Genomic DNA, 24,120 nt, shown 5'->3' on the forward strand with positions numbered 1-24,120 from the left:
AATACAGTTCATCTTCCAGGTCATCTTTAATGCCAGTAAAACCTTTATATGATCACAGTTCTGTGTGTTTTTAAAATATATATTTTATCCTAGGCTATAATTTTGTCCTAGAGAGTAATCTTCTCTTATTCTACGATTATTTGCAATTTGCACTGCTTAAAAGCCTCCATTGTGGAGGAGGACCCTTTTGCTTTAGCCAACAGACAACCACAAAACAATAATGATGTATTACAAAAGGCGTTCTAAATATAAGCCTTAATTACTATTAATTCTGAGACCTGTTTATAAACACAGTAGCAGGTCCTGGAGTGCTGGCGCAGCTCCTGCAGCGTGTACTGCTGGAAAACCCCCTTTCATCCACCAGTCCAGAGTCTTGCCACTCACTACAGTTTGTCTTTTCCTCTTCAAATTACCAATTTACTCGTGAGCCTCCATTTCCTTAAATTTCTATAATCATTTTCAAATGCATGACCATGAAACAAATTCACAGTCTTCCTATTTAAACTACAAAACACACTTAAAACTGTTTTTCAAAGTTAAATTTTAAAAAATTTTCTCTGGTCTGTATTTCTCCAATCACTTCAGTCACCAAGACTAAGCCAGAAGATCTAAAGAAAATAAGTTACATTTCTAATGAGCAAGGAGCACCCACTTTTCACCCACATGTTGCAATAAAGGTATTACCCGTCTTTTGCTAAGGAAACATAATGATAAATGATACTTTGAGGTTCTGATGATTTTTTCACGTTTGTACGTACATTAATCATTCCGTGGCAGTACAAATACATTATGTATTGATTTTAGGACACTGAAGGAAGATACTACTGACCTAGCAGGAATGCAGGTTAATAAACTCAATTTGGGAAGGATGATTTTCCACTTGGAATGTTTTCTGAACACTGGTAGGAGAACAAATAAGCAACAGCGAGATTCTCACATGCATACAATAGGAATTAGACGCACCACAAACTTCACATTTTCTGCTAGGACAAGGCAAATGAGAGGAGGAGAAAAAAAAAAGTCAACTCTGTCCCTATTTTCTCCTTCCCTTTTGTCTCTCCCCTCGCCGAAAGACCAGAGCAATGGTAGGAATGTGAATGAACAATCCACTTAACACAACTGTGTTCCGTTCAGCCGGCACCCCCAGTCTAAGCACTACTGAGATTTGTGGCCCATTGTCTCGATGTCTGAGAAAGCAAAGATGTGCCTAGAAAAGCAGTAATTCCCATGCTCCTGGGGAAAAAAAAAAAAAAACATGGTAAAAATTCTGGCTGTAGTCTGCTGCAGTCAATGGAGCCAGTGTTTCCTCTCCTCTACTTCCCAGCAGAGGAGGACTGCGCTGCACCAGATGCTGATCTACTGGAGCAGTCTCCCTGCAACCACGGCCTGTGCCAACCATTCCCAAGGAGACCGAAAGGAAAAAGTGTTCCATAATCAACAAATACTAAATAACTCGCTCATATGACTACCTTCTAAGTAACTGCAGAGTGAATGCTTGCGTTCTGCTCTAAATGCTGACTGTCAGCAGCCACTGTAAACGCTTACTTTTATTCAGTGTGGATGCTATTACCAGACACATATTTAATCCTCTTTAGAATCTTACTAATCTTTTGGCATCGAGCTTGCCAAATCAAGTCTGCAAAACAAAAATAAGAAAAGAGAATAACTTCCTCGTCTCAAAGGCAACAGAAGGCTGCAGAGGAATTCCCTTTTTCCCTGCCCAAGGCAGGGCTGTGTGCCATTACTCTACGGTCACAAGCCTGCCGAGCCATTTTGTCATGTGCCTGAGTCTCCTCTATGGCTACTCACAGACTGGAATTTAACAGAGTAACTTGTATAAGCATTAAACATCTCTAAACACACACACATATTACACATTTATGCAATTATCTCTTTCCCAAAGCTGGTTTCAGCTCTTTTGTGACATCTCAATGTGCTCAGCAAGTCTTTTCCCTGTTTTTCCCCCCCAATTATTTCTATAAAACACAGGAGTAGATCATAGTTTTTCCAAACCCGTTCCCTCCTGTACACCAGGCTCTGAAAATCCTCCATCACCCAATGTTACTCTAACACAAGTTTCTCATAACTTACCCAAGCCTACACTAACTTCTGGAGTATCATTTACAAACAATACCACCCTGCAGCTTTCACCTTCAAATCCTTCTGCATTAACCTCTTTGGGGCTAACGCTGAGAGGCTGTGAGTGGTTACACAAAAAGCTGATAGTTTTAAGACATTTTAATTTTTTCCCCATTCTTGTTTGCCTGATCGAATTTGAACTTAGGACAAATCCATAACACTATTACTGCTTTATTAAAATCGCCTCTTGGGAAGCGTGAAGATTTTAGCCATGCAAGTAGGTAAAGGAGTATAGAAACACAATACCCTATTGGTAAAAAAGCTACAACATCTGTTACCCTTCACTGAAGCAGTGGATATCAAAGATGCCGCATATTTTTTGTTAGCACATCAGCTTCTCACCCCAACCCTGTTAAAAAATTAATAAATCCAGCCATCTGTGGACACTTCATTAAATTATCACAGCTCCTTTTCTTCTCCTTTGCTTGAACATTATTCAGCATCATTTGTCTGAGTGGCAGAGGTGTGAAACACGTTTTAAAATACGATTTTGTTAATAAGACATATTTCACGAATCTCACTAGTGAACAGATTAGACTACATAATTACAAAACATTCATGGAGAACAGAAGTCCGGGATTACCTGAATTACGATAAAGCCAGATGCTTCTAGTTGTTTCTACAAATGAGAAACACAAACTATCACATAATTTTTCCCCCCTCGCTTACACAAATTAGACAGGAGAGAATGCAACCTGGCCAAAAATCTGGGCAGGAGACAACTAGTCAGGGGAGACAGAATATTCTTCAAAGGATTATAACACGGAGAGAGGAAAACCCACCACGAAAACATCCTCATTGGCTAAACTAAAGCAAGAAGTATGTGGAGGGTACAACAGGAATGAGACATTCTAGTTCATAATCAGAACCCTGACTTTGTTAAACACAGACTTGGTGGCACAATTGACATGACATATAGTGATTTAAAAAAGGTATCCCTTGATCAGAATTAAGAAGCAGAGGAAAAGGGAGAGGACGTCATTAATGCACGCACTGACATACCCACCTATATACATATAATTAACACAGAGCAGCCTGGCGTGAACTCTGAGCTGCTTTGAACGTGCAACTGAACCTGAGATCTCCTGAGGTCCCTTCCAAGTTCAATTATCTGATGACGCTATGATATGGGGAAGCTATACCGAAAACTATGGAGAGAGAGAGCAAAATATTGCACAAAATATTGTGCAAAGAGGAAGAGAATTACACTTGTCCAAACGAGCTTCTAGCAGGGAAAGCTAGGGCAAAATTGATCCTGGCCTGGAGCACAGGGTCAGACTGCATGAATTTGAGGTTGCCACCATCCCCTCTCAGACTTGGATCCGAGCTTCACCACAGAACCACAAACTAAAGACAAAACTAAGAAACCACACATGCAAAAATTTAAAAGCATGTTTGGACTAGTAAAACGCATCACAATATTCTAAAGGTTTACCTGGCAAGAAAGTTTCTCACAGAACATATTTTAAACAGAAAGTATATAGTTGTCCTTTACATACCAGTGGCAGACTTTGCAAACCTGAATGTCCTGGAAGCCCAAACTGAAATACAACAATGTAAGAACACAGACGCGTAGGAAAAACTCACAAGTTGATGAGATCAAATCTAATAGAGTATTACAGAGCAACTCTGATTTTGAACCAGGACACAGAAAGCTCAGAGTACCTGTTGAACTCAGTCCATCAACGGAAACAAATACAGAGATCCTGGCTTCTTAAGAAACTTCACTTAGCCCGGAACAACTCTTCACACCCAAATCAGGACACAAGAACCCCCTGTGAGCTTCTCTCACAAAAGCTTGATGAAAAGAAGTGAAACAAAAGTCAATAAAACAATCCTGGTGAAACAACTAGACTTGTGACTGACAGCACAGTATCGAGTAAGTCAAACATCTAAAAACAACTTTATGAGGCCACTTTGCTGAACACTGCCTTTGACAGAAGTGCCAGGAATAAGGAAGCACTAGAACAGACCAAGAAACAAAGAGCAGACTTGATGGACATCCTGATGCTGTGCCAACCGGGGTACAGGTTCCTAACCAGAAAAAAATGGAAGAGCTGAGCATATGCTCGCTATGCTCTGTGGCATCCCAAGGCTGCAGCCATGATCCAGCTCTGAGCCTGACCAGCTGCGGCTCCAGGAGAAGCTGTAGAGGAATTCCATGAAGGAGTAAGATTGGCTCTGAGAAAGGATGAATGACTGGTGCCCGGTAACTTCCAAATGAAAGATGGTTGCTCTGCAACTGCAGAACGTGTCCTGGCAGAATTTTTAATGAAGATAACTGAATGCGTACAGCTGCTCAAGTTTGGAGTGAAGCAGTTATGGAAAACCCTAACAAAGTAAGATTCAGGTATGTTTAAAAAAAAAAAAGAACTAATAATGTAGAAGGAAAAAATGCTAAGCAAGAAGTTAATCCAGCATTCCTTGATGGAAGTACCTCAGAAACAAGGGGACGAGAGGAAACGGCCTCAAGTTGCACCAGGAGAGGTTTAGGATGGACATTAGGAAAAATTTCTTCACCAAAAGGGTTATCAAGCATTGGAACAGGCTTGAATCACTATCCCTGGGGGTATTTAAAAGCCGGGTAGACATGGTGCTGAGGGACACAGTTTAGTGGTAACTTGGCAGTGCTGGGTTAACAATTGGACTTCATGATCTTAAAGATGCCTTCCAACCAAAATGATTCTATGGTTCTATGAAACCCTTTGGAGGAAACAAAAGACCGGAAAAGAAGAACTGATCTTTAATAAGGTATTGGAGGTGTTCAAAAACAACAGGACAGACCAAGGCTAAACAAACAAATCCAAACTCTAGTCAGGTGCTATCAAGAAGAGATCAATAAATTATTCCAGGAATGAAATGGGAAGAAGAAAGGTGATTCAAGGAAGATTTTCAAAAATACAGAAGTCACTGATAACAACCATAAACTACAATAAACATAATGGGAGGGGAGGTGTGGGGTTTCGTCCATGGCACAGTGGAAGGTCAGGCTCAGAATGTGCTGCAAGAAAAGGCACAGGAATACAGAAAAATAATTCTACTACTAGAGCAGGTGAAATAACAGCACCATTAAAATCAGAGACAGGACTTGCAATTAAAGGGCCAAACAAACAGGAAAGCTCCAGCACCAACAGCAGCAGCTCAAGGCGGCAGGAAGAGCTGCAACAGCCACAATGGATTTCATCTACACAGACACTGAGAACATGGTGAGCAGACATTTCTAATACCACAAAAAAGTGAACTGAGGGGGTACAAACTATGGGGTAATTTATTTGGTACCATTGAAGATCTTTCTAATAGCAAGGACAATAAAGAAAGCACTGTGGGATTTTAAGAGAAGACCTTAAGATAAGGTATGCAGATTGCTTCATCGTTTAAGAAATCTCAGGTCTCGATCAATAGACTGCCTAAAAAGAAAAGAGTTTAGACTCACAATTACTCTTCCTAAAACAAAATCAATAGCCATAACAAAAGAACAAGATCTGAGTATTCTGGTGAAAGAAAAGAGCTTGACAGGTTAAATAATTTTAGATCCAGGCGAGGCTATCACTTACAAAAGCTCACGTGAACAAGCTATTCAAAGAAGATTAATGCACAGAGGACTGTCATGATAAACTTGTCATGAAACTGGAAGAAAAGACAGATCAGAAAAACTTTTGCAGGCAACTCTATAGACAGTGAGAAAGACAGCTGGTACCTGGCAACAGACATTTAGAGATAGGAAATAACCTAAACAATTTCACAGAGAAATAATCAGAATCCAAAAATAGCAAAGAAATCCCTCAAAAATAGAGTACTTGAAGACATAACAGGATACATAAATACAGCAGGACAAAGAACATCTATAGATAGAAACGTTTAGCTGGAGGATGGTGTCTGGAGACAACGAGGACACATGGCAGAAAGGAGCAGAAACACCAGAGGCGTGTAACTAGCAACTTACTCGATAAAACTGTCCGTCCCTCAACGGGATCCCGAGAAAAACTGCTAAGGGGTGGGTTACCACACCCCGGCCCTTGAGTCATGAGCGGTTTCTAACAATTCAGCTCATCGTATCCGAGATGGTTTTTTTAATGGCATCTCCATAATGAAGCCTTTCTTGGCTTTATTTTTAATGTGTTCAATTTAAGAACAGTCACAAAAGAGCAGACTGACAGCGCACCTAATCCAGGAACGGGACTGCAGAAGATTATTAGAGAAGGAAGAGCAACAATTTCACAGAAACCTCTAAGTTATCTGAAGACATTTCCCCACGCTCCCTCCAGAAATAGGGATTTATATGTGCAAATAAGCAGGAGTTCCAGAGGTTTTGTAATAATTTTTAACATTTTTATTTCTAGTGTACTTACGTGAATGATGAGACATAGCCTATGCTTCAAGAACTAACCTCACTGAAATCAACCATAGCAAGTTTCGGAACTTAATTTTTTTTCCTTATTAAAAATAATTTTCCTCTGTTTAGTTTTCAGTGTCATTAAACTTCCTCTTGAATTTCTATTATGAAATAAATAAAGAATTTATTGCATGCACACTTCTGCCAAGGTATTTCTTACCCTTACTACTTTTGTGTCCCCTTTCATTCGGGTAGGTGTGATAGCACACGTTCCTATCATTTTCAACGTGCCGCATTCAGTTGATAAAAACTCTGAACAACGCCAGCGTGGAGACCCTTCACTTCTACACTGTCTAAAGCTGAAACGTCTTGTTGAATCCCAGACTAGAAAATGCAGTGAGACAAGACTACAGGCTGCATGTAACCAGCACTTGCCCAACAGTTTGGGATTTAGAGAGCAATCTATGTGAAAACTTGTCAAACAAAATTACAAAAGGGATTGCTGGTGCTGACATGCAGAACATAAATAAGGAAAAAAATACATATTTGAGTGAAAATATTAACAACTAGGAAAGCTAATCTAAACAAAGTTCATCCAGCTTTCTTGTTTAGGGGTGTTGATGCATCATCAATATGCTCTCACTTTCTACTTCTGCATCACCATCTAGAATCACCCATCAACAGATCCTCTACTATAAACACAAATAACTGTAGAAATCTGGCACTGAAGCTCCCTGTCACAGAATTCAGGCTTCTCTAGAGATCAACTATACTGCTTTCCATATTTTCAAAACCAAAGGTCAAAATTTGAATGTATACTGCCAAAAGCTTTGATTTTTTTGTTATGATTTACAGTAAGTTTCTGTTATGTTTTTGAAGTACATTAAGATAAAGACAACTTTTTCCATTAATCAAACACACAAAGGATACTTTCTTTGCTAATTACAGGACTTAACAATTTAAGTTGCAAACTGTTAAACTGATAAAACCTAATCTTTTTTTTTTATAACAACATGGAATGTTGCACCTAAGATAATGGCTAATTAAGAAAATTTTAACTTAACGAATGACCACAGGATTTAAATGCTTCTGTGCTGTGTGTTTGTGAATGAAGATCAGCTACCACAACCACCTGAAACAAGACAGGGCAGCAAGAAGGCAGATTCCCACTCCGTGGCAATGGGACAGCTGGTCACGGACAATCAAAAATCCGGATTTTTTCCTGCATCTAGCCACCTGAGAAAAGGATCCAAAAGCACCCCCCCACCACCTTTTCTGATTCGGCTCAGTAAGGGATGTCTCACTGCATTAAACATTAGTTCCATTCTAGAAAATACATACCAGTTAGGTTTTTTCTAAACAGTAACATTAAATTGTCACTAAAGCAGAAAGTTCAGGCACAAGTTACAGATCTACTGGTACCCCCTCTCCTATAGCTACAGGAGAGGATTCCTTACCCTCCAGTGAGCACAAACAAGCTTTAACCAGCCCACCACACAATTAGGGACAGGGATAGTATTAGCGAAAATAGGCCATTTGATTTTATTTAACATTAGGTGTAATAAACTTGAAACACAAAAGCTTAAGAAAAGCTGCAGTTTTAAATAGAAACAGTGGTTTTAACGTCATTCAACTGGCAAATTAGAATCTCTTCACCTAGGCAGTAAGTTGATCATTAGATATCGATGACAGTTTAAACAAGCAGGTCTAAAGCTCTCCTGCTCTGGACTTTCACCCAGCACCAGAATTACCAGTTCAGCCACAGCCAAACTGCACAGCTCCCAGCTTTGGATGTGGCAAGAGGCTGATCCTAAATCAGAACTTGGTATGTTGCTCTCAGACAAGCTGCTGGAGAGAACACAGCACTCGACAAGGCTGGATAAATGAACCGGGTAAACAATGACTTGAAACTGGGCTCTAGGAATTCCAGTAGCAACTCCTGGCAGGCACTCCACTAAAACAAGGGGCACCAAGCAACTGCTGCCCAAGAGGGAACAGATCCTGGAGCAGAACCAACACGTTTTCCCCCTCCAAGTCTGGAGACATTACTATGTCGACACCCTGCTACTCTCTCCAACGCCTCCAGTTCACAGACAAAACAACACAGTTTTAAGTTTGATGAGATTTCTACTGATTTCTTTTCAAAGAATTATTTCAGGCATGAGAAATTCCAAGTCCTCTCCTACCATACCTCCTAAAAAGAATTAAACTGAAACAAATTCTGGAAGAAAAATTGTACCCTAACTCTCTAATATCACACGAGAAGTATACGAGTCATTCACAATGAGAGTAAAACATCAGCATCATTTTGTTTTGGCATTTGTTTGGGTTTTGTTGGCAAGAAGGAAGGAAAGGAAATAGACGGCACGCCAGCAGCCTCCCAAAGACAAACCTTTCCAGGCTGCATATCCAGAAAGTGAAGCACTCAAGATCACAAATCACTTCAAGCACTTCAGTTCCCCTCTCCCAGATTTGTACAGTTACTACTTAAAGAAAAAGTAAATGACGACAAAGTCTAGGAATTTGTTCTTCCTAACCTTACACTGAAAATATTTATTATAGTTCCGAATCCGGACCTCTGCTTTCAGTCCAAGTACTACTGTAGATCAGTCCAAGGGCTCACATAGATTTTTTTTTTTTCCTACTTTAACTGGACAAACGTGGATTTTAAGAATTTTGAATGACATATAAGGTCGAACATTTATTGTCTTTAATGTCTAAATCTCAAGTTTTTAATAACAGCTGACAGAAACAGTACAAACCGCAGTTTTGTTAAAACCACCATTGACAAGAAACACATTTTGATCTAAGCCAATTTATGAAAAACGCAGATGCTTTTTTCATAGTAAATGGATTTTTGCAAGGAAAATTTATCACCCATGTCACTCACTCTTACTGGTTAAGTGCTCTTAAGTACCCTCCACTGAAGGATCTACGCTCTTAGGTTTTTTTCTAATTCCAAGGTACAGAAAGTTACTTATGAAGATCAGATGAAGACTTTTCTTCCCCTCGCTTTTAAAGGAAATATGCAATACCAAGTAGAAAAAGCGCTGTTATTTCTAAGCTGACTGCATCTCTGAGGAGACATAGTTTGTTCTGCTGAGCCACTGAACTAAGCTTCTCTCTTGTCCCTTAGGGATGGCACAGACACATGCAGAGACCAGTAAGAAATAAAACGCTGTTCAGGTGTAACCTTCAGAGTTAGGCAAACTTTGCAAAAGACACACAATTCCAGAACCATACAACCTGGCTACTTTTATGCAGTTCTTAATAATTATGGCAAAAAGGAAACATAAAATTTCAACACAAATTAATGTTTGAGCAAAATTCTTAACTCTTCACCACTGTTTATACACCAGTAAGTGATTTTGATATTAAATAGCTAAATCATAGAATCATAAGGTTGGAAGGGATGTCTGGAGATCATCTAGTCCAACCCCCCTGCCAGAGCAGGGTCACCCACAGCAGGTGGCACAGGAATGCGTCCAGGTGGGTTTGGAATGTCTCCAGAGACGGAGACTCCACCACCTCTCTGGGCAGCCTGTGCCAGGGCTCTGCCACCCTCACAGGAAAGAAGTTCCTCCTCATGTTTAGGTGGAACTTCCTATGCTCAAGTTGGTGCCTGTGACCTCTTGTCCTGTCCCTGGGCACCACTGAAGAGAGCCTGGCCCCATCCTCCTGACACCCACCCTTTCAGTATTTATAAGTGTTGATAAGATCCTCCCTTGGTGATCTTTTTTGCAGACTGAAGAGACCCAAATCCCTCAGCCTTTCTTCTTATGAGAGGTGTTCCAGACCCCTCAGCATCTTGGTCGCCCTTTGCAGTCCCCTCTCCAGCAGTTCCCTGTCCTTCTTGAACTGGGGAACCCAGAACTGGACACAGTGCTCCAGATGTGGCCTCCCCAGGGCAGAGCAGAGGGGGAGGATGACCTCCCTCCACCTGCTGGCCACACTTTTCTTAATGCACCCCAGGATGCCATTGGCCTTTTTGGCCACAAGGGCACATTGCTGGCTCACGGTCATCCTGTTGCCCAACAGGACTCCCAGGTCTCTTTCTACGGAGCTGCTCTCCAGCAGGTCACCCCCAATCTGTCCCAGTGCAGGGGGTTATTCCTCCCCAGGTGCAGCACCCTACACTTGCCCTTCTTGAATTTCATGAGGTTCCTCTTTGCCCAAATCTCCAACCTGTCCAGGTCTCTCTGGATAGCGGCACAGCCTTCCGGTGTGTCAGCCACCCCCCCCAGCTTTGTCTCATCGGTGAACCTTCTGAGGGTGCACTCTGTCCCCTCATCCAGGTCATTGATGAATATATTGAAGAGGACTGGGCCCAGTACTGACCCCTGGGGACACCACTTGTCACTGTCCTCCAACTAGACTCTGTGCCCCTAATCATGACCCTCTGAGCTCTGTCTTTCAACCAGTTATCTATCCACCTTACTGTCCATTCATTTAACCCACTCTTCCTAAGCTTCCCGATGAGGATGCTGTGGGAGACTGTGTCAAACGCCTTGCTGAAGTCAAGGTAGACCACGTCTACTGCCCTCCCCTCATCTATCCATCCAGTCATGCCATCATAGAAGGCTGTCAGATTAGTCAGACATGATTTTCCCTTGGTGAATTCATGTTGAGTACTTCTGACAGCTTTCTTTTCCTCCACATGCCTTGAGATGACGCCCAGAACGAGCTGTTCCATCATCTTTCCAGGGATGGAGGTGAAGCTGACTGGCCTGTAGTTCCCCAGCTCCTCCTCCTTGCCCTTTTTGAAGACTGGAGTGACATTGGCTTTCCTCCAGTCCTCAGGCACCTCGCCTGTTCTCCAGGACCTTTCAAAGATGATGGAGAGCAGCCCAGCAACGACTTCTGCCAGCTCCCTCAGCACTCTCGGGTGCATCCCACCGGGGCCCATGGGCTTGTGAATATCTAATTGATCCCTCACTCGATCCTCGTCAACCCAGGGGAAGACTTCTTCTTTCCCCGTTACTTTCCCCAAAGCCTGGGACTTCTGAGGGCTGGGCTGAGCAGTAAAGACCAAAGCAATGAAGGCATTCGGTAACTCCACCTTCTCCGCATCCTCTGTCACCATAGCTCCTGTCATTCAACAGTGGGCCCACAACTTCTCTGGTCTTCCTTTTGCTTCCAATATACTTGTAGAAGCCCTTCCTGTTGAGCTTGACATCCCTAGCCAGATTTAATTCCGAGGCGGCCTTGGCTTTCCTTTTTTCATCTCTGCACGCTCTGGTGGTATTCTTGTAATCCTCCCAAGGGGTCAGTCCATTCTTCCACTTACTGTAAACTTCCTTCTTCCACTTGAGCTTTTTCAGAAGCCCCCTGCTCAACCATGCAGGTCTCCTGTGTCTCTTGGCCGATTTCTTGCTCTTAGGGATGCACCGATCCTGAGCTTGGAGAAGTGGTATATATGCTATATAAATGCTATAACATACCAGAAATCAAGTTCTCACAACCACTACATACCTCCTTGATGATGTGCCTTGCAGAGATCATGCTTTAATTGCAAGAACACATCCACCAAGGTCCTCCTCCCTCCCACAAGCTGTGCTCAGGGAATAGTCCATTTCTTGGCCCCAACTTTGCCTACTGCACATCATCCAAGTACTGTAACGGATACAAAATTACTTATTTCTACATGGTCTTTTCTCAGTGTATTCATTTACAGCATCTTGCTACATTATAAAAAGTAATACTCTAAATTTATTGAAGATAAATCCTTTATTAGCCCACTGAGAAAAAGGCAAAACGTATAATCAGCCTGCAACAGAAGCAGGATGAGACATCAGCACCTCCTGGCTCGTAACTGATGGCTCCAAGCCACTTTACAGTAAATACCATGGTAGTTGCTCATCCAGGCCGCCTTTAATTTCAGTGGCAGTTATATGACAGCTCTTCTATTCTAGATAAACTCAAAATGCAAATAAACCTTAAAAAGGCAATCTAGTCAGCTAAAATTGGACTAATTTCTCAAGTGAAGTTCATTCTCTCCACCTGATGTGCTGACATGAAGCAAATTGCATTGGTCAAACAGCTCGAGAGGTGGCCATCCTCGTTATTGAGGGGTTCTGCGCAATGTTCTGCAGCAGGTTAGAGAACAGAGTGGACAGCCTTTGTCCTCTGGTCTTAAGTCTCCTCCTCACTAAGGAATCACCTTCACTTTTTGCATCCCCTGACCAAGGGATTACAGATCTCCCAAGCTGTACAAGACCCGAGGGAGCAATATCATGGAGCATTTCTGTCACCACACAACTCCAGCCCTGTCCCTGGCCCCCGAGTTTGATTCTGCAGCTGGATGGGGACAGGTGAGCAGAAGGGATGAAGGTGACTGTGTGCTGCACACCGCATGGATAAGACCATACCATATACAAAGGGACAGGTAACTGCGGTATCAACATGCTCTGACACTTAGCCTTCATTTCACAGCCAAAAAAAATTACTGCAGAGGTTTTCAATGAAGTTTCCTAGCTTTTGAAAAGAAAAAGCTTTTGAAGATGTGAAACAGTGGATTTTATTATAATGAAAATACAAGTCCTTCCACTGTACAACAGCCGTAGGACCCGAAGCCAGAGGCGTCACAGCCCAGGAGAGCTCAAGCTACATGATGAGCTGAATGAGGAGGATTTATTCAGGTCAGAAAAGCAGAGACCTTCAGAGGCCACCATGCCCAGGAGCAGAGCACTAGAGCATACCTGGAGCTCAAGCGCAAAGTCTCTCTTCCCAGTATGCACATGACATGGCTGAACCCACCCAAGTATCGCTGGCTGTAAGTGGAAAAATGGGAAGTCTACCAAGGTTTCAGTGTTTGTGTTTTCAACACAAAACAATACTTGAACATTCACCCCAATAGTTTTCAGAATTACTTTTCCTTAAGAAACCATGCTCCTTCTGGACAGTGCTGCACCTGCAATGCTTTCAGATGGTTCTGAATTAAATATTTTTACTAAATACAAACCTGTCTTTTCTGCTTATTGAACCCTTTTAGATTTTGATACTACATGGCAGGAATATTTCTTAACAGAAGTGACTTGCCTGTACTTTTTCTAAAAGTAACTACAAAATGAAGGTTTGAAAATAAAATTTCTATGATATATAAATGAGAAATAATAATATAAGGAGATTATTTAATCAAAATGTGAGAAAAAAAAGGTCATAAGTTATCACCCAGTGCTTTTTGAATTAACGAAATTTGGACATAAAGTTAGTATCAAGGCAGCTACCTCATCACAATCAAGCAAATTACACTTAAAGCTCAAAGCCAGGCATTGTCAAATGCAAAAATAAATGGAAGAAGAGGAAGAAAAACAGATGGATTCACTTGGGGGAAAAAAAGAAGACAAGAGGTGAAATAAATAATTTAGTGAACAGTCTTTAAATGGATGTACAGAACTGATAAATCCTTACAATGAAACTCGGTGTCACTGTCACGCTTCAGACCTTTTACATCTTCGTATATCTCTTCCCTCAATAAAAGCTTTATAAAAGCTTTAGCAAAGTAGTTCCAAATAGTGACTGGAAAAAAAATCATCTCGGGAATATTTTTCAGCTAGTATCATTATACTTTTCACTAAAATATATATACTTTTACATACAAAGATGAATTACAGCCAAAGTTCCCCAAAATTCTGTAACCTTTTTTTTTTTAATGTGTGCTTTTTACCAGCCCCTCACCCTGCTTAAGATCCAACTGGCACTTAAGTATCAAAGACAGATTTGCATTTCAAAAGCCAATTAAAAAAAAAAAACATACTGTAGTAAGGCGCAGATTAAAAAGCATTGTGGCTTTACATAAATTAGGCAGTTCTTTGACTTTCCGTAGTTCAAATCCATCATAATAATGGCAAAACCCTATAAATTATATGGACTATATGACCACCACACCACCTCCCTCAGGTTTGTGCAGTCATATTCTGGGTTCAAAGAAGGCAAGCAAAACCACTTTGAAAAATAAATGAGTTCTTTCACAAATCCAGTGTAGAGCATGATAACATGGTTACGTTTGCACAGCGAGAGGAAGCAAAGGAGGAGAGGAACACTAGAAACTGCAATCTCAGTCTTCATTTGCTAATGGAACCAAAGCACGGAAGCACACACATTTAGAAAATTAACTAATGTCTTGCTGTTTGCAGTTTCTGAAAAATCAAAGATACTACTAGAAGTCTGGTAGAACAGTAAACAACTTACTGTCAAGGTGCTGTACCATACAATTTTGAGTTACAGCCTAATTGCGCTGATTCAAGTATTCTTCATAAGGTAATACTTCATCATAACTTCTGACTTGCTTTTAAATCACATGAGAAACTAGATTAAAGAAGGAAAAGATCCACTTCCATAGGAGTCTCAGTTGCCACAGAAACTTTGATTCTCACACCTCAAAAACTCGGCTGAGTAAAGGCTTCTCATCTATTACCGCGTATGGAAAAGGTTCTTTAAAAGCACATTGTCAAACGCACTACAAACTTGCCAAATCCACGCCATCATCAATTTTCCCCTGCCATGACACATTTATAGCACTGTGTCAAAACCATAAATTGGAGCAAGAAACCAAGAAAGTAGGTGTCTAACGTAAAGCATTCAGTCACTGTCTGCAGAGCCTGGTCTGTGCCCAGGTACTGAGAGTGTGTGTTTTGGTTTGATTTTTTCATACAACGGTTGACTAAGCCCCTCTGTCACCTTGCAGCCCCTTGCGCTATCAATATCTGTCATCCGATGGCAATAAAAGAGCTTCAGTTGCTGATGTTCAAAAATTCTAGATCCGTCAAGCTGTAATACATAAAAAGTCTTTTAAATAATTTGAGAAATTTATCAAAATTTATCAGCCTGTTAAAGCTTAATGGAAGACTCACTGCAGGTGGATTGCTCAGCATCAGCTGCTAGGGAAAACACTGCAGTTGTAAGACTGAAAACTCGAAGCCTGTATTCTTTCATATATCGGATCTAACATGGCATGTTTTTACTGGATTTTCTTTGCCCTGACTTACATTACTCACCAGAATTTGTCATTTTCAGGTACTGAAGTTATTTAATGAGTAAGAAGCAGTTAAAACATGCAAGCTACGCTTCTTAATATTCTCTTTTCAAGAAATCAGGTGCATCGCAGTACAACATTCACACCCACCATATGAATTCAACATACCACTGCTCAATTAAGAAGGGAATTAGCTGCCTCCCGCTGTTACCTTGAAGCCGAGGAGAGACCTTGCTATGCTAACTATCCCCACACTTGCCTGAAAGCTCCCAATTAAAAGGAGGGGGGGGAGGAGGGAGAAATATTAAAAACCACTGATAAAACTGAGGGATTCAAATGAGGTCAAGAAAAGCAATGCAGTTAAACCCAAATTTAAATATTTCATCTCTCATTCCAAAGCCTTCAGCAACCAAAGCTACCAGTCCTCCCAACTAAAGGATTAAGCTCTGTGGAGTCTTGCACAGCACCTGCCGCTTAACTGAGTTAATAAATAGGTTTCCACACCCCCACATTTGATAAGTCTTTCAGAGTAGCAGAACAGCTTATGCACACCGCAGCTAGAGGATGCTCCTATGCTGGTTTCTAACCTAACAGCAGGGCATAAGGCAACGCAGAACACCCGTCAAGAGCATTTCCTCTACTTCTGAACAAGAAAACCCCACAATTCTTATTGCATGGAATTGATCGACAGTCTTCTAATACAGCTGCCAGGCCAACTCGAGACAAAGGGGCAACTGTTTGTGTTGTAAACATCCATATCAGTTTGGGTTAGACTATGTTTGTTTCATTTCCTGGGACAGATTTTTTGAAAACAAAACTTACCAGAATTGCGTTGGGGTTTGTTGTTTTGCCTTTTGTTTGTTTGTTTTGTTTTTTGAATACTAAAAGGCTCTTTAAGATTCCATCATTTTAAAAACTATCCAGTAAATAGCCTCTTCTACACTGATGCTGGAAAAATGAACTGGAAATTTTGAAGACATTTTGGATTACCTTCATTTTTAACCCCATTAACCTTACTTAATGATAGTATAGACCAGAATGATAACAGCAGCAAGACACTGAATGATCTCATGTGGAAAACAGCAGAATTAATCACCACAGCAGCAATGTAAGAAGGTGGTAATTGCCTGACATAAGTGTGCAAGAACTGCTTTTATTGTCCTCATTGCCAAGAAACTTAGAAACCTATTTCTCACTCAGAGACTCTGAAAGTCACTCCTTTAAGGTATAAAACCCCAATTTTTTTTTTTATTTCTGACATTTGATGTTTCACAACAATGCTACAAGCTAACTTAATCGAAACAACATCAGAATATAAATGACAGTAAGCAGCAGCTCTGGGAGATGCTGTAGCACTAGTCAGGAAGAATTCATTACCTCGAGACATTTATTAAGCAAAGAAAAAAAAAACTGTTTGAAAAAGGCTGGCAAACATCATTAGAGAAACAAAAGAAAATTGCTTCATAGGCTTCTCTGAGTTACATTGCCTTAGTTCACTTTTTTTTTTTGCTGGTTTTTGAAGTCTCACTCTTACAAAGTAATAATAAGTCTCTTCCAGCTACATGGTTTACAAAACACTTTCAGTCTGACACTCCCGATCCCCGAAACAGAAGCAAATGGCATTCTGAAAACAGAGCACTTTCCCCAGTCACAGTCTTTATTTTTGCCCGCAAACTCCACCTGCTTCCTGCTTTCTACCCCCTAAATAAAAGCTATTACCAAGTCATGTCTAAAGGTTACTCAAAACACCCAAAGTGAGGTTATGACACGGGCTTCTTAATGTCTGTCAAGAAAGTTTTAGGCCTTTTGCTGTTTGTTACTTCTCAAACTCCCTTGTTCACACCTGATACTCGGGAAACAGCGAAATACAAAAGCCAGCACTCCTGCTTTCTCCACCACTCTTCTGGTTCTTCAGGGATCATCCACATTGCTAGCTTTTAGGAGCTTCCCAAATGTTTCACAACAAAGGGCAGATAAATCTCAACATAAGCAGACAGACAAAGTTCTTTTTAAGGGTATTTATACATAAAGAAAGTAGAACCCTGCTCTTTTTTCCCCCCCTTCTAAGCTGTGGTAAATCTTCATTGTGATTACATGCACCTGACACTTTTTTTTTTTAATCTATTCATTTCAGTTGTCCTGATCTTCAGCATTTCCTGAGAAATACCCACACGTTAAGCTGCTTAGATGAATAGAATATATGACAACATTTAGCGAGTAAAGCGAGAGATACAGCCCCAGTTTCACTGATAACTGATGAAACCATCTTTTCCTTTCTTGGAAAGCGCCTTCCTCTTTTTGCAAGGGCAGCGTATACATCTACATTCTCATGCTGTTACACTGAGCAACAAAAAAAAGGGACTTACCTGCTACTGTGAGCTTCGCTGTTCTGCTGACAATGGTCCCCAGGCTTTCCACAGTCGCCACACACTGATAATATCCTTCATCAGGTTTATTATGCTTGGAATGCACCACGCTGTTTATTAATAAAGATCCATCTGGTAGCAACTGGCGACGGTCATCTGACACCAAGTTTAGAAAAGTCCCGTCTTTTTTCCATTCAATTTTTGGAGAAGTTTCACAATGAGCTGAACAGTTCATGATGACAGAAGCGCCACGAACTGACAGAACGTCCATTGGCTCCACCAGAAAATAAAAAGGAGTGAAGGTTCTCACAAGGGATCCTGTAAAACACAGATCACATCACACAACTTTGGTGTTAGCCTTCTACAGTTTTTAAACATAAAATGCATCTTCATTTCAAAAATATTGTAATGTGCACAAGAGCTACCGCTACTTGCGGTATCGTCTCCCTGAACATATTAGAAATAGCTTGGTCTATACGACAGTATTTTCTGCTTTGGCTATTTACACTGATGGACTCTTAAATACAAAGAGGTTTTCACCCCTGCACCATATTCATCCGCTCATACGGGAATCAATATGGTTAACAGTCCTGAGCCATCCACCGCGGGCAGACGTCTGCCTCATCAAAACTTATGCAAACTAATATGTACCACATTTGTGACAAATGATATATCCTCAGAGGACTCTTTTCTTGGCCTTTTGTGGTATGGCTGCCATACCACAGCAGTGCTATAACTTGTTTAGTATAGCAAATATGAAGAAACATTAAAAATAATTCAGCCCTCGAGAAAAAGCGTCTCCAATTCTGAGCTTAACATATCATGCAAGTGCCATAAAACATTTTTTTTACATCCATTCTAGTTCAGGATAAACACGATTACTTTTCCATTTTAAGTATTCCCAGAAGACTTCTGTAATTAACCTCTACTTTCCATTAAGAAGAGAATTTTAATTACTGTATTTCTGGTGCATTTGGTCAAGCAGAAAGACTGTGTGTCAATATCACTTTGACTAGTCTTAATCATCCACAGAAAACAGAAGGAAGAAAGTCTTTCAGGGAAGAATTCAAAGCAGCATAACATGGAGTTGAGAGAAAAGGGGGTCTTTGTTTGTAAAGCCAACCTTAGAAATAAGATGAAGGCTCCCCACCTATGCTCTGACAAGCTCCACCTCTCTCCACCTGGGGACTAGGAGTGGGATGCACATACAGAACATCATGGCAACATAAACTGAAATCCTCCTAGCCGTCTACCAGCAAAGCAAAACCACAAGCGCACCAACTAAAAGCTTAACAGGGCTTTTGAATCGAGTCACTTCAACCTGGGGCCTGCAACAATTCCTCCTATCTTTATACAAAGCAAGCAAGTTGCAAGAGGAAACACTTTAAAATACCAGCTAAAAACAGACACAGCCAAACTTACCACGTCTTTTTGCAAGGCCTAGAACATGACTGGTTTTGTAGACCCAACCGCTAACTGCCAATCCTGGTGTCTAAAGCAGATTTTACAAGCTCTGCGTCTACTGATGCACCCTCAGCATGAAGTGCCAGACTCAGAGTCCCCTTCTCTAAACATTTTAACAATAACTTTTTGAAGTCACAGGCTGTTTAGAGACCAAAAAGGAGATTCTATTGATAACACTTTAAAAAAAAAAAAAAACAAAAACAAAACACAAACAGTTCAGTGGTTTCTGTCATTAAGCTCCCTGTTAGCACACGCTCCAGAGCAAACATGGGAAAACCAGTTGGTCTTTACAGCCTGTGCATAGTCCTTAAATGGGAGGGGGAAAGTCCTGAACTTAGTGGGGGCAGGCATCGTCTCCCAGTTACACGGGGTCTTTAATAGGAACACTCAGGCAACACAAGCAAGCAGTGGAGACAGACCTGCTCTGCACTGCACAGGCAGATGCTACAGTCATTTAATTTGACACTGCTGTAGCAAACCTTCCTCTGAACCAGTTTACTCCACCTGGCAGCGAGCAGCACCTGATACAGCAAGAATGCTGTTTTCCTTTTAGGCACTTCAAAGAATGTCAAGGCAATGCCTAGCTCTTGTGAAAGGTGTTGTTAGAAAAGGGTTAAAATGCATTCACAAATATAAAATGAAGCTTCTACCGCACACACTAAACCCTTCAGAAAGGCTCATAAAAACATTCATCTCAAAACTATTTAATCTTTCACAGTAAGGTCAATAATGAAATGCTGAAGTATGGCAAGAACACCTTGAAGAGGAATATGCACATAACAGCCAGATTTGTTACATTAAGTCACAGAATAATTACGAAGCCTGTGTTTTTAGAAAAAGTACAAATCTGAAGGAGACCTTTACTTGCAAAGTCTGTCCTGTAAGCATTTTAGCTTCTTCAATTGCTTGTTGGTTTTGTGTTCTGGGTTTTTGAAAAAAAAAAAAATCAGATTTACTTTTCTAAAATAGTCTTAATTAACAAACTGATATGATTCCCTCTATTGCTGAATTGCACAGAAAGTCTCCCGTCTCCAAAGAGCCCCTTCAGCATCCCCCTGGAGAGGGATCCCAGCCTTCCCGCACAAAGCCCGTTGTCTTCACTACTCAGGATTCACCGAAACTTGAAGATAAGGCAGAAGGAGCAGCGTGAAAGAAACAGATATTATGCTTTTGTAGGTTGTATCATTCAAATATTCTTCTACCTTCAAGAATTCAAAGATTAAATAAGAAAAAAAAGTATAGAAGACTGAAGTTTCCCCGGTGACAGTAACAGCCTCAGACAAGTCTGGAGACCTGTTACACTGGTATCCAAATCCTTGAGATTATGTCTTTCTTGAGGATAAAAAGAAGAGAGACAAAAAAAAACCAGAACAAATTACAAAATTTCTAGGTGCTGCTTACATTACTCCAATTTGTATAATCACACCTACATGCAGATGTACTTTATTCTCTGCATGCAGGGTACTGAGTACGTATACCAGAAAAGAAACAAGAATCATGAGCAGCATGAAGATATTGTAATCTCTTTATCAGCTCTTCCATCGCTCCAGAAAGCTAAAATTTTTTTTTTAATATTAAATATTCAGCTTTACTGTCCCTGGGTTTTCCAAGAAAAAGCATTCTAACTCAAACTATCAACCTTTTTTCCCCCCCATTTACAAACTTCTGTAAGTTTTTCCAATATAGATCCAGACTCCTACCAAAACACTCTCGAGTTTGTTTTTCTCTCCCCATCTTCTCTCACTTTTCAAATAAAACCTAGGAAACCCTTAAAAGGAGAGGTCGGCTTGTTGTTTGCCTTGTCCGGCTTTGGTGTAGGTCAGCGATGAGCAAATCCATTGATAGGATAAGATTGTTCTTACCCTGGAAGCAACAAGGTGCCCAAGGAAATAACATTACAGAGCAGAGGATGTCAAGAGCGAGCACGCCAAGAAGAAACAGCAGCACAGAAGGGATTGGAGACGTTCAGAAGGAATGGGAAGCCGATTCTCAGCCAGATTTCAGTGGTAACACAAAAAAAGCTCTTGCCAAGAGCCCTGTGAAGACACTGCACAGCCCCCTTCAACTTGGGATACTACCACGCTCCTGCACAGAAAGCAGTGGATAAAAAAAAAAAAATAAAAGCTTTGGTAAATAATTATGTCCCATCTTGAAGGAAGTTAGATTAGAATTGATGCCTTTCTAGCCCACAGTCTTGGAAAGTTTTTGCAATTTAGAGTTGGGGGCACTGTGGAGAAGTACTGGTGGGCTTCATCCACAGTCCAGCCAACTGAGTTCATACCTCACTTAAACCTTGATTCAGCATAAAAAGGCTTGCTACATATAAGACCTTAATAAACTTCTATTTGTATCAACAAGCCATTGCTCCCACTCCATCAACCTATTGATTATTGGGTTAAATGACAGCACATTAATAAAGAATTGGTGTATTTTGTGGAGGGAGTCCTCCCTCTTTCCATGTATTTGTCTTTGGGGGGGGGAGGGGATGTGCAAATACATAGATATGTACACACCAGTGGCTTGACTGGTGTTAATATTGGCCCAAGAAACAAATAAAAGCAAGACAAGTCTATCTTCCTGCTCAGCAATAGGAACAGTTAAATCTTGCTAATTCCCAACAGATTATGATTTTTTCCCCCCAGATCTGCTCTGAAAGACCAGTGACAGGGACCCAGCAGTTCCTGCGGGCATTCGGCTCCAGTGCTTCACCCTCTAGAATGAGGGCTTGCGAGCAGTACTGCTACGCCTTAATCACGTTCCTCTTTGCCACTGTGGGTGTGGAGAACAGGCTCTTCTTTCCAACAGTCTTCTATGCATTTGAAGACTTAAATCCTTCTCTAGCCTTTTACTTAGGCATAGCATTTCTAGTTCAGTACTAGGCGATAGTAGGGCTCTGATAACAAACTCGGAATCCTCTCCAACCAGCCCACGTTCTTCCGGAAGTGCCGTGACCAAAATATGATGGAGGTCCCCAGCAGACACTAGATCAGTGTTAGGTGCGGGCGCAGTGTCATTTCACACGTTTTGGAGGCTCTACGACTCCCTTCCTCATCCCTCCCAACACAGAGGCGTTAGGTTTTAGCGCAGAAGCGTAACACCCCTGACTACATTGCTCTGCAATCCCTTCACTACCCTAATCCCTAGATCCTTTTCTCAGAAACTGCCGTGAGGCTGGTTCTTTTCCATTTAATGTTTGACTAGCTGATTACTCCTGCCTAACTGTAGTAGCTTTCACTTGGCTCCTCCAAATTCTTCCTCCTTCCAAAAAAAGTGTACCAATTTGGAACTCTAATCTTGTCCTCCCTCTTGCAGAATTAAGTCATGTAAAAATTTAACAAATTAGCTTACTTTATTATCTCGGCTGTGAGTGAAAGACATCTAGAAGATTACTCAATATACAAGTGCAAAATCCCACACAAAGAAGCCTTCAATATCATCATCTTTATTTCTTCTCTCGACGTTTATCCATCCCTTTTTGTAGCCATCCTATGTCAGTTAAGACCACATTTCCTTATGTCCTTACAAGAGTGTAATGGGATGGTAGCTGTTGAGGAAAGAATAAGGGAAGGTGCGCAGTTTTTTTTCCCTATGAAACTTTTTAAACTAAGGAAATCAGGACAGTCTGAAAATATTTCCTTGACAATTCCATATCAATTAACTCTCCTACACACCTTACTTTCAGAAGTTAGGAAAAAAAAAAAAAAACAAAAACAAAACAAACCATGTTTGTTCACTCACTCCTTAATTTTTCTAGGAACTGAAGCCAAGCTGACTACTTTTATACATCCCTAGCTCCTTCTCTCCTCCCATTTAAAATACTCTGGGTTTTCCTAGTCTTCCTTGTACCTCATCTCTCCTCAAACTCTCACAATTAACCAACAGTTCTGAAATTGTTTCAGCCAAGATAAAACTCATCACAAACAACTGACTGGAAAATAGTTAACCGAGTACCTTCAGCCTGTCAGTTGCTAAGCCTAGCTGATCTCTTATCCCCTCAGTATTAGACAAAGGATCATAAGCATGCATTTCTCACTGAAAAGGGACCAACAAAAGCACATCTGAGATATGACACCAAGTTCACAAAGTTAAGTTGAATGTGCCTGAACTTCTCCTTATAGCACACTTCCCTGAAGACCATGAAAAGGCTTTTAAAGTCAAAAGAAGGAAGTTTTAAAACAAGCTTTCCAGCTACAGGAAACGCAAAACAGGTAGGTAAGACAGGAAGAGCTCATCACTCGCCCTTTCCGAATGCTGCATTTTCAAAGGGCGATATACCTCAGTGGAAAAAAGAAACCCTAGACTTCCGTTAGCCTTCTTTTTACTGCTACCATGCCTACAGAAGGACCTCTTTTATGTTTTGTACGTTCTGCTAGCTGCATCACATTTTGTGCCATGGTACATCTTTAACAAGGCTTCAGGTGAGGAAATGCCTGGAATAGTAAATGCAAAGTGGCTGCTCAAGTGGGAAGAAGCTTCCCTTCATTATTCAGTTAATTTCTGAAAGACACAAGCATTCCGATATCAAACTTAAATCATTAAAATGTGTGCTTTAACAACTGCCTGACACAAGCTCTTCAGAAATTATGGCGTTCAGGAAAATAACTTCAGACAAAACCACTCTGATCTCAGTTCTACTTAGTGCATATAAATTACCCCACGCTGGTGCACGGCAGCATGTGGCTGAAGATTTCCCTACCAGCAGTGCTACAGATTCAATTCTAATCCGCTGTTGCCACCAAAACTCTTTGGCAGTGCTGTATTCCTGATGACAACCGCCAACTGCATTCTAAGCAGAGGACTTTAATACCAGATTTCGCATAACTATTGGAACTAAACTGCATTCC

The 24,120-nt window shown here is 41.0% G+C and overlaps 1 protein-coding gene across 9 annotated transcripts in view; it reads right to left on the bottom strand.

Moving 5' to 3' along the window:
* NEO1 (neogenin 1) overlaps positions 1-24,120 on the bottom strand; it is a 213,025-nt gene that overhangs the window by 131,378 nt on the left and 57,527 nt on the right. For all 9 annotated transcript variants that reach the window (XM_063346362.1, XM_063346361.1, XM_063346364.1 and 6 more), the window contains exon 2: positions 17,813-18,130. In XM_063346362.1, coding sequence (XP_063202432.1) covers positions 17,813-18,130 — 318 coding nt within the window. The remainder of the gene's footprint in view (positions 1-17,812; positions 18,131-24,120) is intronic.

Source organism: Chroicocephalus ridibundus, chromosome 9, assembly GCF_963924245.1.
Source record: "Chroicocephalus ridibundus chromosome 9, bChrRid1.1, whole genome shotgun sequence".
In the NCBI taxonomy this organism is placed as follows: domain Eukaryota; kingdom Metazoa; phylum Chordata; class Aves; order Charadriiformes; family Laridae; genus Chroicocephalus; species Chroicocephalus ridibundus.